This window comes from Centroberyx gerrardi, chromosome 19 (genome assembly GCF_048128805.1).
Source record: "Centroberyx gerrardi isolate f3 chromosome 19, fCenGer3.hap1.cur.20231027, whole genome shotgun sequence".
Lineage (NCBI taxonomy): Eukaryota > Metazoa > Chordata > Actinopteri > Beryciformes > Berycidae > Centroberyx > Centroberyx gerrardi.
This window is the reverse complement of record NC_136015.1, coordinates 10,729,888-10,747,383: the sequence shown is the minus strand read 5'-3', so window position 1 is coordinate 10,747,383 and position 17,496 is coordinate 10,729,888. Positions and strand designations below refer to the sequence as shown.

Here is a 17,496-nt window from a genome sequence, read left to right as displayed (position 1 = left end):
AAACTTTATGCCAATAAATTGGCACTGCAGTGTGTCAACCTCCAGTATACCAGTGATGGATTTCCAGTCCGAGCCTGCTAGAAGCTCCCCAGCTTCTTAGGACAGGGAGGATAATGACAAGGAGTTACTTCACGTTTGGCGCCGCAAGGATTAAACTCAATTTTAAGATTAGTTTTAAGACTTGATGCTGCAGATTATTTACCAAAATCACCTTAGTTTAGAGACTGGTAGATTATGGACAGACTACAGCAAAATAGTAGTTTACATTTGGAATAGTTGGAAAGATACAAGGAGGACGTGATTCATCTCATCTCATTCAAACATATCTTTGACCTAGGGCTGATTATCAAAATACAATGGAATCTTAAATGCAACTCAGCATTAAGAAATACTGTAGAGTGAGACGGTGAGAAAAAGAGTGAGTGAGAAAGTCAGGGGGACGTGGACTAAAAGGAGAGGGAGAGAGAGAGAGAGAAAGAAAACAGAGGGATGACTCAGCTGATCGAATGCTGAAACTGTGGGATGGAGAAAAGTGACCTTTACTGTCACCTTACTGGCTGGAAAACAGGTTCAATCGAGGCTTGAAATTAGTTCTGCGCTGTGTGTGTGTGTGTGTGTGTGTGTGTGTGTGTGTGTGTGTGTGTGTGTGTGCTTACTGTATGTGTGCAAGCGTGCATCGCTCCCAGTCTGCAGGTCTCACAGCCTTTCAGAACAACTGTTGAATCGGAGTATGAGAGAAGCAGTGATGGGGAAAAGGAGAGACAGAAAGAAAGAGAGAGAATGAGAGAGAGAGAGAGAGACTACATTCCTTCACTCGCTCTCCCAGTCTACCTGTCTCCTGTCTCCCACTCTACCTGTCAGGAATGCAGTTCGTAAGCCTCTGGAATCCTAACAGCAGGCCTGAGAGAGGGGGACTCTCCTTCACACACGCACACACACACACACACACACGCACACACACGCATTTGTATTACTATACTTGTGAGGACCCACTACCCCTTAACCCTAACCTTAACTAAATCCAATCCTAATCCTAATTTTAACCCTAAACATAAGGCCTAACCCCTTAATGCACAATACTGTATCCTCACTTTGGAGGATATTCCTCATCTTTCTATGCTTGTGAGGACATTTGGTCTCCATAACTATAGAAATACAAGAACACACACACACACACACACACACACACACACACACACACACACCCCTCCCCTTTCCAGCCCCTTCCTCTCTCGCTATTGTCCTTCCCCTACCATTTTCTCCCATTTCCCATCTCTTCCTCCTTCCTCTCTCTCTCTCTCTCTCTCTCTCTCTCTCTCTCTCTCTCTCTCTCCCTCTCTCCCTCCCTCCCTCTCTCTCTCTCAGACAGCTGTTGTGTTGAGGTTACAGTACACCTTGTGGAGGGGCCCTCTCTTTCATCTCTCCCAGCGGTTTTATGGCGCTGTGTGAATGTGCAAGGCTTTTTAATTAGGCTCTGCACCCAGACAGGCCCCAAGGCTGAGGCAGCGCCACTCTGTCTGAAGCTCCCTGACTCCCTCACTCCACTCCTTCTTTCTGTCTCTCTCTCTCTCTCTCTGTCTCTCTCTTCTCTTTCTGTCTATCCCTCTGGTGTGTCATCTAACTTAATCCCTTGCTCTCTCTCTCTCCAGCTCTGTTTCACACCACAGTCAAACACATTTACTTATACCTCTCTCTCTTTCTATCTCTCTCTCTGTCCCTCTCTCTCTCTTTCTCTCTCTCTCTCAGCATAACAAGCCTCTGTACTCCTTTGAGGACAACGCTGACTATGTGTATGACGTCATGTGGTCGCCTGTGCACCCTGCGCTCTTCGCCGCCGTGGACGGCATGGGCCGCCTGGACCTGTGGAATCTCAACAACGACACCGAGGTGTGTGTGTGTGTGTGTGTGTGTGTGTGTGTGTGTGTGTGTGTGTGTGTGTGTGTGTGTCTGTATATGCGTATGCACGTGCATTGGTGGGTGGATACCGGTCAATGGGTGGGCGAGATGGGTGTGTTGTCTGTGTCATCTCTTTGTGCGTTCATGTTGGTGTGCATGTCTGTGTGTCATGTGTGTGTACGTGTGTGTGTGTGTGTCCTCAGGGCCTGTTGTTGGACCCCAGCCCGAACCGCACAACCAAACAACCGAGCACTTCCATCCCTACACACACATATATACACACACACACACACACACAGAAGATTCCCCTGTGGGCGTTTCCCACAGAACCTCGCTTTAAATCAGCCGGGGGTGACATCTCCTCACCCCAGCTCCCACCCCGGCCGTCCCGCCAGCGTTCCAGCAACCTCCACCCAACGTTCAGGCAACGTTCTTCCGTTCATTCCCCCCCCCTCCACCCTCCTCCCAACCCCCACCCACCCCCACTCCCGTCACCTCTCCCTCCCCGGCCTCTGTCCCGTCAGCGAAGTACGCAGATGTGCAGGAGACCGCGAACCGAGAGCCCCAACCCTCAGTCCGCAGTCCCATGCTGGAGACGAAAATAATGATAGAAAAAAAAAAAACACTTCAGGCCAGGGGTTGGGGTTGAGTTTCCCAACGCTTTGGAGCAATGAGATTTACTTTAGAGACGAGTGCATCTCAGGCCAACGCATGATGGATCTTTGTATTCAGCGCAGCTCGAATCATTTTGTGGACCCCGGGAAGACTGTAGCCGTCATCCGAAAGCTAATGGGGATCCGAATAAAGAATAAATCAGACAGCTTGATTTTTTTTCTGTAATGAACTCAAATTTGGGATGCAAGGCTTTTGGTAAGACGGTGGGCTTTCTAGCTGAATTATTAATGCTTGACAATTTTACACAAAAGCAAATTCAGGCCACTTCACTCCTCTATGCCTGTGCACTATGAAACTTTCGGTTTGAGAAAATATGTTTTTCTTTATTCTTAAGCAGCATTAAAAAAAAAGGAAGTTGTAGAAAAGAAAGATGTATTATTGTGAAAATATAACATCAATTATGAATCTGAACACTTTAGCTGCACATTTTCACACAACTCTTCTCATATTCTCAAAGAACTATACACCAATCAACTGCTTTTCTTGGGTAGAGGCACTTATGATGACAATTATGATGATGACTATGATGGGTATTTTTACATTAGAAATTACACAATGTATATAGTAGATATTAGAATAATAATTTCTACATTTTCTATGTGCCGGAGGTTGTAAATGTAAGCTCTTCTGTCTATAGTGAGTTATAAAGGTGTGTGTTTGAGTCTGTCTTTCTTTGTATGTGTGTGTGTGTGTGTGTGTGTGTTGGAGGGGGGTGGGGTGGGGGGATGCCACACCTTTGATCGCCCAGGTAAAAGTAGGGATGAAAGGATCCTCCATTCTCCCTCTCTCTTGGTTTCCATGGAGACAACATCCACAGTGCCTTCAACCTTATCACAGTTCTGCCTCTCTAGAGATGCTCTCCTCCTCCTCTCCTAATGCTCTCTTTCGCTCTCTTATTCCTCTCCTTTCCTTGCAGCCCCTTTCGTATACATGTCATGTCAAATTCGCATTCCAACACCCACGATTTCATGTTACATCTCACTTGTAGTACCTCCTCTCCTCTCCTCTCCTCTCCTCTCCTCTCCTCTCCTCTGCTCTCCCCTCCTCTCCTCCTTTAACCCTAACCCTCTCCACCATTGAAGCCGTCACTAATGCTGGCTCTTCTTTCTGCAGCAGGATTCCCATGGTTCCCTCAACAGCGGCCCTTTCACCGACAGAGGAAGAGTTCATTATCGACGACCTAACTCGGCTAACAATGTACTTTATGAGAAACATTTGCTGCGACAAACACACACGCACACACACAAACGGATGCGCGCGTGTGCACACACTCACACACAGTCAATCTAATAGCAACAGACTTCCATTGTTGCCATCATATTAAAAACACACACTCATAACGACATTAACGGAGCGGTGCGGCAGGCCTGGTTCTCATTTCCCGCACACACACACACACACATACACAGCCAATTTAAAGCGCTCAGTTCAGATCCACTCGGGCGGAGCGGTGGAAGCTAGCAGGCTAATGGCAGTCAGTCTGTGGTTAGCACTGCTTTAAATACGCAGAAGCCCTGTGTGTTAGGCGACATGATGCCAAGGCCTGTGTCTCCACTGGTGACATGTGTCAGACTCGCCTTCCACATGTCAGGAACAGTTTATGGAAACACTGCGGATGCTTTCAGGCTTTGAAGGTGCACTATGTTTACTAAAGAGAGCATCGGCTCACCAACAACAGCAAACACATACACGATTAGTACAAGAAGCCTTGTGTGTGCACAGTTGAATGAGAAGTTGTAAATTTGACAGCTATTTTTTTAACCTCTGGACTATGTTGATACATGTGCACATTTGTTTAGCAGATTTGTTCTGTAAATTAGACAATTAATAGCATAATGTTCCTTTTTTCCAATAAAAGTTCAGAAGAAAAATAGTTGAAATAGTAATCAGTCATTAAATAAAAGAAATACTTAAGAGATGTGGTCCAAGTTTAAATCTTTATTTCAGTGCATGTTCCTTGGAAAAGGAAGGGTTTTAAATAAGGCTATCCAGGGAAATGGTAGGGTGCTTTTTGGAAACGCTGTGCACATGATGGCACGTTGTGTACTCTGGGCTTGTTTTGCCTACAGGCGGGAGGTGTTATTGTTTTTATGGATGTATTGGAGACTTTTATAAAGATTTATGTGGCTCGTTAAAAGCTCACAGCACTGTTTCACTTAAAAAAAGTGAAGCAAAAGTGGCAAAACACGCTGTAGGTCCTCTGGAAATCAGTGCGAATCAGGACCGAGGTCCAGTAGGGTTTGCCAATGCCTTGTTTCAATCTGCTGACTGAAACATGTAATGGATTATCCCTGCTGTTTATTATACATGCCAGTGTTCACAATAACAAGTAGACGTCTACAGTTGTGATAATGTAATGTAACTTTATCCATAGGGAAATTCTCTTTTTGCTTGCCCCCCTCCCCCTCCACGGAGAGGTCAGAGGTCAGGCTCAGCTACAGAGCAGAGACCCTGGAGTCCTCCTAAGCACTATGGATGTGTTCAGTAGATATGAAGTATGTTTTCATCCTGTCCACCAGGTGCCGACTGCGAGTGTGACCATCGAGGGCACGTCGGCCCTCAACAGGGTGCGCTGGTCGTCAGGAGGGAAGGAGGTGGCTGTGGGCGACTCAGAGGGCCGAGTCTGGATCTACGATACTGGCGAGGTACAGTCAAAGATCATATACATTTTAGAAGATGAATCACTCAATAGTAAAAAAAAAAAAAACAGGCTTGCCTTGCAGCAAAAGTGGGTGTTAACCTTCATGCATTATAGCTTCGATCTTTCTGCCAGACGCATGTCATTACCCCAGTGATCTGTCTGCTGCAGACCTCAAATAAAGCGGTTTTGCTCAAAAACTGCTCATCAAAAAAAACTTTTGTCTCTGGATGTTAACAATACTTTTGACCTGGGTGTAATGTGATCCAAATAACGTTTAGATGTTTTTAACAGAAGATGTGTGTAGCAGTAGGTCATTTTTGTAGGTTTTTATTAACGCAATACACTGAGAGCAGACTCTGGCCCGCTGTACTAGTAGCAATTCAGTCATATTGGCATTTTTTTAGGGAGAAATGTTTAATTATTATGACTATTTGCCAAGTAAATTTTTGTTTTGGATTCATTTTGGGTACCATATTCTCGCCAATGTAATTTTCAAATAATCAAGATGTAGTGCTGCCAACAGCATGTTAGTGAACTACACTGACCATAATTCTTTGCACCTATGACGCAGCACATTTGTGCTCCGAGTCGCAGAGTGTCTGTGCCAACACAAACTGAATGGAGAGACAGTTTGAAATGTAGCCTCGATAATCAGATGGAAATATAATAGTCAGCTCATGTTACAATGCCAGATGTGCTGCCTGTGTACAATTATCTTATACTAGATTAAGAGACTTTAGTGCCTGAAAACATCTGAGTTACTGGGCTCGCTAAATGAAACATAACAAGTCATCAATAATCCTCCCAACGCTGCTGCAGTAAACTGACAACCTGTGGGAAACACTGTACTATAAATGGAAAAACATGTACTGCAATATTAGGGCCACAACATCTAATATAATAGTACCTTAATTATCATTGTGCAAATGCTGTGGAGTAAGCTATGCACTCGCTCAAGCCCCAGAGTACATACTGTACTCTTGCTGTGTTTCATGTAAATGTGTATATTTGGTCCAGTGAGGAAGAAGTTGGTGAAAGATGTGTAGACTAGAAGTACAAAGCGCTTTCTTCACAGTGAAACCTCCACATGCACCACAACCGACCATTTTAGGTCTTCTGGCCCTGTATGTTTACCCAACTGTCAGCATTGCCATGGATGTATGTGTTTGATTTTTTTTCCCTCTCTGCCGTGTCTCTTCAAAACGGCCTCCACATGACTTTACCATCACCACAAAGTGGCCAACCACCCTGCCTGTGCCTATATGCCCTCTCATGTTCGCTGGGCTCTTTTTGGCCTCTGGTTAGGAGCCTGTGTGAGGCCGCGTTAGCTTAGCCGCGCGGCTAATTTTAGCATCTTTGTTGTGTGGTGAGTGGGAGAGAGGCTCGGCCGAGCTGGTGGCCTCCGCTCTGGGTTGATGGTAATGAAGAGTCATCAATAAAAGTGAGTGCAGTGGAAAGGTTTTATGAGTCGGGAGAGGAGTGTGTGTGTGTGTCTGTGTGTGTGTGTGTGTGTGTGTGTGTGAGGGGGGGGGGGGTTATTTACTACACTAGAAGCTCCCCCCATAAAAAAAGAAGCTAAAACTAGCAACAGCGTGTGAAGAGAGAGCAGAGCGATGCACTGCGGTCCGGGGACCTCCAGGGCTCAGAGGGTTCCAGAGTCCAGCAAAATGTCAATAGTTTTATTTCACTCGGCACAAATTAGCTCAGTGAGATAATGTATCAGCTTGGATGGCTGTTTAGATTTGTAGGTTTCCCTCTCCCAACGGTTGTCACTCCACCGAAAGTAACAGATATGCATTTCTACACTAAATCATAACACAAAAACCTAATGCAGATCCATTTGGGGTTCCTTGGACATGAAATTGTTTGTGAACCCCCTGCTTTGGAGAGCTTGACGACACAAAATCCAGTGTTGTTTCCAAGACTGTCTTTCCTGAACCGCTCAGGGAAGATAATCTTTGGTGTTTCTCCAACACGTCAGCTTCTTGTCCTGTGGTTTAAACGCTGCTAACAGAGAAATCAAGTCAGGCACCATATTGATGATGTTCTGGCGGAGTGCCCCCCCTGCTGTGGCCAGCCCAGCTCTCTGGGGGGTGAGGGGTTCAAAATGGCTGCCTGCCTCCTCCTGGTTCCTGTTTAATTACAGCCTGGCCGTGCAGAGCGGTCGCAGACAGCTTGGGTGGCAGCCACGGCTTCCATCCCTCTCATTCTGACTCCCACAGCACAAGGCTCCAGCTTGACACTTAAAGGGCAATACCACTCAATGTGTGAACCCCTATGCCACGGTCACGGACGGCACAACCAATATTTGTGAGCATCAACAGCTCTCTCCCAACATCACAAACCACAGGAGAGAGATTCGTCCATTTGATGTGACTAAGATGTAAAATCTGGAGCTTCTTCATAGACAATGGATTTGGAAAGATGGTAAGGGCGATGTGGAGAGCAGCCGGGGGAGTTTCTGAGAATAAGGGAACATTTTCCATTTCAGATCTGATAATACTACTACAGTACAGAATAAAAGTGTGCCATTCATTGTCTAAGGAGCAGCTCTAGGTTTTTACAGTTTTTTGGATTTCGGGTAAAATTGTCTTGACTGTCCTGGACCTCAGCAGTTCATATTAGGGTAATTGCTTAGGCATTATCAGTTGAATAGCCTTGAGTGAAAACAAATGTGTTCCTCAGAGGGATTACTATAGGGACACAATTAGTGTCAGTAGATTACTTGGCTAATAACATGCAATCCTGTTAACTAGCAAACATCAAGGTTAAACTCTAGCTGCAAATGTGTCCATCCAGTGCATTGAATCATCTGTGTGTGTGTCCCTGTGATGTTTCCCCCCAGCTGTCGGTGGCCCACACTGACGACTGGGCTCGATTCGCCCGTACACTGATGGAGATTCGCGCTAACCGGGCGGACGGCGAGGAGGAGGGGCCTGTGGAGCTGGCTTCATAGGACTGAACCGCCAAAACCAAACCGGAGGGGGTGGCGTCACCGTGGGAACCCAATCAGAGGCCCGGCGCTCTTTTGTTGGTGTCACTGTAGCATGAGCTTCTCCGCCTCCCTCAGTTCAGCCATTCCTCCCTTCATTTCTCTCACATTATGTACTGTAACCGTCTTGTCCGGACAGGGACATGCTTTCTCGTACTGTATTTTTGCATTTGCTCTCCTGTAAATGCAAACGGTCTATTAATGGGTAAACTGTTGACTTATTTGTCCACCCTTATTTATTTGCTCAGTTACTTGAGGTGATGTGTTGCTTGCAACTCGTGAGCCTATATGAAAAGTGGCAGTCTTATAGCCTTATGAAGATAAGTGTGCTGTAACAATGCATTGCACTACCGTAAAAATAAAACAGGGTCCATAGAATAGCGCTGTATTCTGTTCACAAAATGTCATGTTCAGTTTATGTTGTGCTTCTTTCTCTGTATTACGCCTGCATGCAACACATTTATGGGATATTACAGATGCATAAACATGAAGATAATATGGTGACGTTATAATAATACGCTGTGGGGCTTAACTGCTTTACGTCAATGTTACAGGGCCATTCAGTGGAATCAAGTGGAAGAGTATGTTTTAGCACTTTGTCTCATGTTTTGAACTCCAGAGAGCTACTACTGTGTATTATTTCATGAACTGTAATGATTAACAAGAGGTATATCGTAATGCAGAGTGCTCGCTGTTCAACTTGCTATGTTTACCATTAAAGCGTCGCTGAAGAACTGTTGGTTTGCTTTTCCCTCACTGCATTCAACTGTTGCTTGCTGTCATGTCTGAGTCAGCAAGAATCCATCCGGTCAAAGCATGGCAATGAAAAATTCAAGAAAAACACATACATTTTTTTCCTAAGATAGATCTCTCTTTACTCTCAGTACACATATTGCTGCCATACGTATAGTAAGGCACAATTATTACACTCCATATGTACATCCTACATTTTCTGTACTGTACAAGTTCGAATACTCGCCCATGACACACACACACTACAGAACTGCAGTCAGTGCCATCTCTCTTATAGACATTTCTACAACATCTGCGCACATTTAGACCTGAAACCAAGCTTAGACAGCAAACACTGTGTACAATCAGTACGTTACACTGTGCCTTTACATTCAAGTGCTTTTTGGTCATATTCTTTGTATATATATTTGATCAAATTAGTGCATAATTGAGAAAGCAACGCAAGACCAAAAAAGCTGTATAGATATGAAAATATGCCTCTGGTTTTCTCATATATACAGTAGAGTAATATATTATGATGTGTGCTATATTACTTTATGATCAATTATTCCTATTTAACATAAAATATATAACCATATAGGGAATATTCTTTTGAATATAAAGCGACAAATGGAAGACATTGGAAACAGCTGCAGCTACCTAGTTATTGATATTACTTCCCAAAAAGTAAGTCTAGGTGTTTTTAAACTTCTGCCAGCCCTTGTGCTGCCTGTGTGCGTATAGCAATTGCACTGTATGAAAAACCACAACAATATACAATTCTATACAATGTCAATCACAGCGGCCTCCAAGGTAAATTAAAAGAAACACTGCACGCCAGTCCTATGAAGAATAAATCTTCAAGTAACTGGTGCTAAGTAGCTCGCTCACCAACATGGCTGCGTACAGACTACCATATACTGTATAAGGTTCCACAGATTATGTCTTTAAAAGAGGACAAAAACATTGATAAATAACTTAAAATTCTACAAACGAGGGACTAGTCGCTGTCTATCAGTGCATGTTATGTATGAAAAACATTCGAGCCCTCCCTTTCACTCGCCCCCTCCACCCGCGGACGGAGGGAGGGAGCGGTTTAGGGGGCCGACACCCGCACCGTGTAGCGTGGGAGATGGAGTCCAAACTTGCTCTCGATGCCAGCGAACGTGGCCACGGCCAACCTGAAGCCTCCGATGTGGTCGGGGTTGGGCGCCGGCAGGCTGATCCGAGACTTGGGGGTGGGCTCCGAGCCAGCCGGCTTTCTGTGGTGTGGAGAGAGAGACGGAGAAGAAAGCCAGAGAGACGCGGCCGAGAGGAGCGGGCGAAAGAGAGCGAGGAGAGAAGGACGAGGAAAAAGCCAGGCAAAAAGGGGGATGGAAGAGTAGGCGAGAAAAAGTAAAAAGTTCGGAGAAAATGTGAGATGGTTACATAGTATAAAGTTAAAGACATGTTAACCGAACAGGGGGAGAAAGTGAGAGTGCGCAGACAGAGGAGAGTTTTCATATTCAACAATGTTCACCACAAAAATAAACATCTTAATCGAATATTAAAAGTGGGAGAGGGTGACATTCCCCCAGCCAAAGCAGTAGAAGCAGAACTAAATGAATATCCCACATTGATTTCACGCTGGGTCCTGTGATACGCTGCCAACATGGACAGCAAGAGAGCACAGATCAACCCACACCAAACCACACAGAACATTCACTGGATCTGCATTTCATTTGGTTCCATTGTGAGCGTTTGGGAAGAGAAGCTACGTAAATCTACTGCGGCTTCCAATGGACACACGCATGTGCGACACATAAACTGTACCAGCAGAAAAGAGTGTGGATTAAAAGAAACATTTTTAATCTTGGTGAGAGTAAGAAATTCTCCGCTTCCCCTCCCCATTGGACCTTTTCGACTTTTAGAGAAGGAGTGAATTACTCTCTAAGAGCGACCTATTTCGAGGAGGGAAAATGAGCTCATTTCAGTCCCAGAAGTGGGGAAGTACATGTACAAGTCAAATTGATTCTGTCTGCCCTACATCACGGCTCAGTGAGACTCTGTTTGAGAAAAAATGTCACTTCCAGAGCTTTAAGCGAGGGCTTGAGTCTGTCAGCTGATGTGCTCTGAAATTATTTTTGGTCTTGTGGCATTTCTCTCTCTGGCGGGAGAGGGAGGACACCCACCGAGAGCAGCTAACTTGAAATTAACCCTACTGTACCTAAAGGGGCTGTGCTGTCTTAAAAAAGAAAAAGAAAAAAACAGTAAGTGTGAGAAATATCTACGATTAAGCGTCAGAAATGTCGGCACATTTTGAATTGTCATTAGAAGTTAGATTATGGGAATCAGCGAAGTTTCAGTCTTGGGTTCTGAGAGCAACACCAATGACTTTAAGGTAAAAAAAAAATGGCAACTAAGCCGGATGGAAGGCAGCAAGAAAGACAGAGTGAGTAGATGGTGACTTACTGTCCTCCAAAGTCGACGTAGAACCACCGCTGCAGGAGTTCATAGGTCACCAGCGTGACTCCGAACTGAGGCGAGGACCGGAACACTCGAGCTACAGGAAGGAGCGCAAATCAGTTTATACAAATTCATAGATGACAATTTTGGGAATCTTGGTTGCTGAGTTTCTCCTCCACATTGAAATCAAGATGAATCATTATAATATATCCTATTCAACAGCTTATTGAACAGTGGACAGTTTCTATCATGACCTGTATTTAATGACTTTTTTCCACAAAGACAATGTGGACACTAGTCTACACAAACAGATGTATTTATTCTATTATCCAGATTATTCTATTACCCAGATTAACTGTCTCATAAGGCGATAAAATGTTGCTCTTTTGCATTTTTGCACTGGACAGTTTTCTGAATGATAAATGATCGTATTTTAGGGATTCTGTTGCTTATTTGTTCCGTTTTTATCTACAGTGTTTGTTCCATGTTGTTTTTACCTGACTGCAAAACCAATTTCCCTTTGGCACAATAAAGATCAAACTTGAACGTTTGTAATCACCATACTCCTCCTACTCTTCACCACCACTACCATCACCCCATCAGCCTCAGTGAGCGTACCTCCGGCTCCCTTCCAGAAGGCGCGGGGCCCCTCCTCTTGGAGGATCTTCCAGAAGCAGTCCATCAGGCCGTTGTAGGTGGTCTGGCCGGCGCGCGCCGCCACCTGTAGCCTGGTCTTGATCACGTCTGCTGGAGTCACCAGAGAGGCCGCTGGCATGCCTGGAGAGGACAATCATTCAGTAGTCAGGAGTGTCTTGTTTTTTTTGCACAATGTGGTGTGTTTGACTCTAAATACAGCGCGGATTTAGCATCAGCCTGGAACAAATTAGATGATTTGTGTAAAGCAGCCATCAGCATTTGATTGAAATCTGGCATATCTGATAGACAGTTTTTATCGTTCTTTGTTCCTTCTTTCAAAACACGTCACATTCGATCCTTTGGTCATCTTGCAGGAAGCCTGCTACATACACACACACACACAAGTAGGGACCAGTTCCTACTTCACCCTCAACCAATCGGTACTGCCAGCCCTGCGTAAAACCACCAACGAAGCCATTATTTAATCTCTGCCTTTTTCTTCCTTTCCTCTTTCCCCCTCTTTTCTTACAGCCGTTTGAAAGGGGCCAGACAATGGACAGTAATGAGAGCAATGCACACTGTGCCCCGTGTGCCTGTGAAAGTGACTGGCTGACTGAAGGGAGTGACTGCGCAGCCCCCACTCCAGCCACTTCAGCCATGAATGGGCTCAATCATCGATGGCTCGGTCATTACCATCAACTGCCCTCTTGACGATTTACTCTGACTTCTTGGTTTTTGTAACAGCCAAACGAGCTATTCAGCCCCCTGATCAACTCAGCATTAGGTAGCACACTGGCATCCGGTGGAGACTGACCACCTGCGCTGCGGAGAGCAGAGGAAAGGAGAGGAGAGAGCAGAGGAGAGAGGAGAGGAGAGCAGAGGAGAGGAGAGGAGAAGAGAAGAGTGGTAAGTAAGAAAGTTAGAGTGAGGAGATGAGGAAGTTTGCTGTGGGTTTTGGGGAAATGCAGAGGGGGAAAGTTTAAGAATAAGGTATCTGAAGTAGAATTGCTGTGGAAGATCTGTCACACCAAAGTGGAAGAAAATGGCAATTACTGAACAGTAACAGTACAGCGGCATATAACACCAATAATGCAGTCATTTCAAAGTTGTAAAGAGCATCTTACCGATACCACAGTCTCAAATATCAATTATTTAACCTTTATTCCTCTATAAAAATCCCTGCAGAACTCTTTCCTCGCATAAGGAACTTGGGAAGTTAGAGATGGCCAATGCTGTTTTCTTCAGAGACCAGAGTAATGCTCAGCCAAATAATGCTGTACAAACTGAGCGTGTAATTCAATTTCCTGCGCTGACTGTAAAGCACTAATTGCCAAAATGCTGTAACCGCTGATAAATGTATGAAAGGGGATGATAAATGTTTCGAACTAATGAAAAAAATAAAGACATCATGGACTTGATTTCAATTTGGAGTCTGCGGGCCATGGCTGCCAGTCTTGCGGGAAGAAACCAAAGTAAAAATGGAGGGGGGAGGCAAAATTTATATGACTTTTCCATGTTGCGCCATGCCTCTGCGTCAAAAAAGAGCGCTACTGACACATCTCTGAGGATTCAAAATAAATATTAATTCTTTTACACTAATGTTCCAAACCCTTCTAACTTGGCAGGGGAGTGCTGGGCCGTTTTATTAGCGTTTTTTTTTTAAGGTAAAACCTCTGAAAATCAAATATTAAAACTCTGCCTTGTCCAGATCCTATTTTCACACAGGAAGAGGAGAAACTTGTTAAATAATCAGTGGCTGTTTTGCTCCTCATGGCCTGCTTACTCACTGTAATGACTAACCTAACCTAGGGCACACACACACACACACACACACACACACACACACACCGAAATGCCTGCATACACACCCATACAAACAGGGGTGTATGTATGTGTGCATGCATGTGTGTGTGAAATGGGAAGGCATGCATAAAGTATGCACATGGACGTGTTTGTTAGTGCGAGTGTGTGTGCTTGCACGCACACGTGTGTGTATCTGCATGTACAATATATTAGGATTGGAAACTCTCCCTCCCGGCCTGGTTGGCAGGCGGCCGAGGCGCTTCCCTGCAACAGGGCTCCAAAACCCCAGTCCCCAATCACCGAGCAGCGCTCTAATTAGCAGCTACCGCCATGGAGCCTGCGGTCAGAGGCAGCCTGGCTTCCAGGCCCTGGGCTCTGCTACTGCTACTACTGGGGCGAGAACAGAGTGAGATCTGATGTAACACTTCGTCAACATGTAGCCCGACCTGCGTAAGGTGCGATCATCCCTGTTCACATTTTTGATGTACTGTAGTTCCAGTAACAAGGACTTCAAGAATTTTCATGCTCTGCATATAGAGGACAAACTGTCAAGCCTCAGGGTTTGACATTTACTTAGTGACACTCAGAAATGTCACTAGCCCAAACACTGTTACTGAAAAAGTAATGGATACAATAATATAGCCATATTAAGGCTACTCTATTAAAATGCAGAATGGGATTACAGACTAAACGACTGAAACGCAAAGAGACCAAGAGTCAAATGATTGCACCTGGCGTCATGGGACATTAATCTCTCTCAAAAGAACCTCCACTCAAAATGAAGATTCTGTCCCTGCTGTGTGCTTTCAGTGGCTTAAAGGGTGGGACTAGCATATCTTGACAGTCAAATGTTTTGTCGAATAACGACTGGGTGAGGGAGGCACTTAGAAGCCAAGGCGAGGATTCAACAGGAACATGCGCTGGCTGTGCTCTGGTAAACGCGGCTTGTAGGAAAACATTAGACGGACCAAAATGCAGCAGTAACTTCCGAAGCAAATATTTATGTCCATCCGGCTGAGAGCTTCGCCTGCCAGAGGGCACTGCTCTCGAACCGGGACTGTGGGACACATTTACACTAAATGAACACACGTGGGATGCTGTTAAAATTTATCTGAAGGAAAGGTCTTCTTGAGAAGTATAATTATAAGCCTTACAATTAGAAGTATACAAGCATAAGCCTTTAACAGACCTGATTACAAGGTTTGCTACTGAGGTTAATTTTGCTATCAGTAGCCTAGCTTAGAAGACCCTGTATACAGCCACACCAGAAGACTGATTACAAGACGAAATTCTACTCTAAGCCTACACAGGCACACAGTTGTCTTAGCCCCACAAATCCTTGAATATTTCCAATTAAATGCTGCACGTGTGGTCTTTAAAGCCTCTTGTTGCCTTTAAATATCAAGTAGATAGAGCATTATTGTATATCTCTTCTGCTTCTCTCAAACATTACAAACGCAACTCTATCTTAGACTACTGTTCAGAGACGAAAAATGTTTACTGGCTGCACTCAGTCCAATGGAGCCAGAAGAAGTAGGCTACTCATGCAGAATAAAAAAAGGGAAGAGTTATTATGTTTTCCATTCAGACAATACAATAGGTGGATATTTAAAATAAGGCTAGGTAGCCATCTTGCTTGCTTTCATCTGTTCTTATTCCTGTGTACATATATATGTACACTACTTTGAGGAAAACATTTCAGAAAGTACTCATGCTTTTGTCACCATTGTATGAAAGCCTTAATACCCTTGAGGGCGCTCTTTACTGTGATTATAGGTACTTTGGTAATTCTGACAGTAGTTGGCGTAAGTGCCTTGTACAGAGCTGCATCCTCGTTGTACCCATAATCACAGAAAAGAACGCCTGCTCAGGTATTATGACTATCAGCGCTCCTGCTCTAGATAAATACAGAGCCTGATTGTTACTCAAGGATCTTGCAGATATAATCCTGGGGCAAAAAAAACTGTTTTGCTAATGTTATTCGGAAACTCAAGACTACCTTGACTGGACGTTACCTTTAGGCCCGATCCCAGTTCTCTATCGCCTATCTGCTGGAGTATAAAGGTGGTGGGGATTGAAGTATTTTACCTGCCAGTGCCCCGGCAAACAGCATCTTGGCCGGCCCTATCGTGCCGTTCTCCTCACTGAGGTAAGCCTTGATGTGGGCGTAGCAGGGGAAGTAGATGGCCGAGAATGGGATGTCCCGCAGGAAACAAGCCTTAGCACCCTGTGGGGGAGGAGGGTCGGAGGGGAAGAAGGAGAGATATATAGGTTACAATATCAGGTGGAGAGTTGAAAGTCAAAAAGAGAGAGAGAGAATCAGAAGAAAGGGAAGGAGAGAGAGTGGAAGAGAGCAAGAGAAGAGACAGAAAAGAAGAGACAGGTAAACAGAAAGGGGAAGAAGAGAGAGCAGAAGAAAGAGAGTGATGGGGCTGGGGGGGATTCAAACCTTGACCTCTGGCTGGGCTCTCTCATGATGGATCGACTAACCACAATATAAAACATCGGCTGTCTATACACAGACCAGATATTCTAGGATTAACTGATGCTACTGCCACAGAAGTACATCCAAAGTTCCACTGGAACTTAATCTCTTATGGCAGAGTCTACTGAGTGAAATATCTGCCACAACATGCCAGACAATTCTCAACAATTTATGTCTCTTCATATGCAAACTATCTCTGCAAACTCTCCTCAACAGCAGGTGAGGGAGACAGCAACAAGAGCAAGGCTTAGAGAGTGAGACAATGTGAAAAGCAGAGAAAGATAGACCGGCTGACTGAAAAAAAAGTAGGGTGGGGGGAAAAGGAGGAGAAGATGGCTCCTTGTCTGCCACTGTAAACAAAGCCATATCATCAAGCCTATTGGGTTTCCTGCTGTATTTCCAGCCTGTTGGCCCGCTGCCACCCTCTTGATACAGCAACTACAGTCAACAGAAGGCGTTTAAAGAGCTGGGCAGGGTCTCCCTGTTTTTGGACAGGCTTCATTTAACTCCTGAGGGATAATCCTTCGGTTCCTCCACACACACACACACACCCACAGAGGATTGGCAGATACCTGGGCTATCTCTTTCCCTCTCTTTCCTCTGGCACTTCTTGTCTGCCTGTCCCTCCTGCTGGCTGGCTGGGGCCAGAGCGGCTGCTGAAAGCCGGGAGATTGTATCGTAGCAGGACAGACAGGCAGCCTCACAAGGCCCGGGCCCAGGGGCCTTAATATGGGAATGCAATGGCAAGTAGAGATGGCTTCGGGTTATGAGTCAATGGTGAGAGACAGAGAGAGAGAGTGCGAGCATGTCTATCTGTGTACATGTGTGCATGAATAGACACACACAAAGATGAAATGCATAATCTAATTTAACAAAAATGTTCAATGCAAAACTATACACAAGTACATGCCTGTGCACACCAGTAAACTTATTTAAATACAACGACCCCGACGTACATGGAACATCATCTGGGTACATGTTCCCACAGTGACAGCTCTCCCCCAGTGATGATTGGTGGCGCTAGTGCGTTAGCCACCATACCAACCGGTAGCTCCACCAGCGGAGGGTGAGCGTCAGGATAATTACCCTGACAAAGGCAGCTCTGTGCCTGGGCGCAGCCCCTCCGGAGCCAGCCCGTCTGGGGCTCGCAGGCTGGAGCTCGTCTCCTCCCCACCTCCCCTCCACCACCGC

The 17,496-nt window shown here is 45.2% G+C and overlaps 2 protein-coding genes across 5 annotated transcripts in view; one reads left to right on the top strand and one right to left on the bottom strand.

Moving 5' to 3' along the window:
* dync1i1a (dynein cytoplasmic 1 intermediate chain 1a) overlaps positions 1–8,168 on the top strand; it is a 51,134-nt gene extending 42,966 nt beyond the window's left edge. For all 4 annotated transcript variants that reach the window (XM_078290306.1, XM_078290305.1, XM_078290304.1 and 1 more), the window contains 3 exons: positions 1,747–1,887; positions 5,091–5,216; positions 8,058–8,168. In XM_078290306.1, coding sequence (XP_078146432.1) covers positions 1,747–1,887; positions 5,091–5,216; positions 8,058–8,168 — 378 coding nt within the window. The remainder of the gene's footprint in view (positions 1–1,746; positions 1,888–5,090; positions 5,217–8,057) is intronic.
* Positions 8,169–9,077: 909 nt separating this feature from the next.
* Positions 9,078–17,496, bottom strand: part of slc25a13 (solute carrier family 25 member 13) — a 47,553-nt gene continuing 39,134 nt past the window's right edge. Inside the window, exons 15-18 of the mRNA XM_071910773.2 lie at positions 15,909–16,047; positions 12,000–12,158; positions 11,388–11,478; positions 9,078–10,198 (exon numbers count right to left, since the gene is read on the bottom strand). Of these exons, the coding sequence (XP_071766874.1) occupies positions 10,033–10,198; positions 11,388–11,478; positions 12,000–12,158; positions 15,909–16,047 (555 nt within the window). The 3' untranslated portion in view covers positions 9,078–10,032. The remainder of the gene's footprint in view (positions 10,199–11,387; positions 11,479–11,999; positions 12,159–15,908; positions 16,048–17,496) is intronic.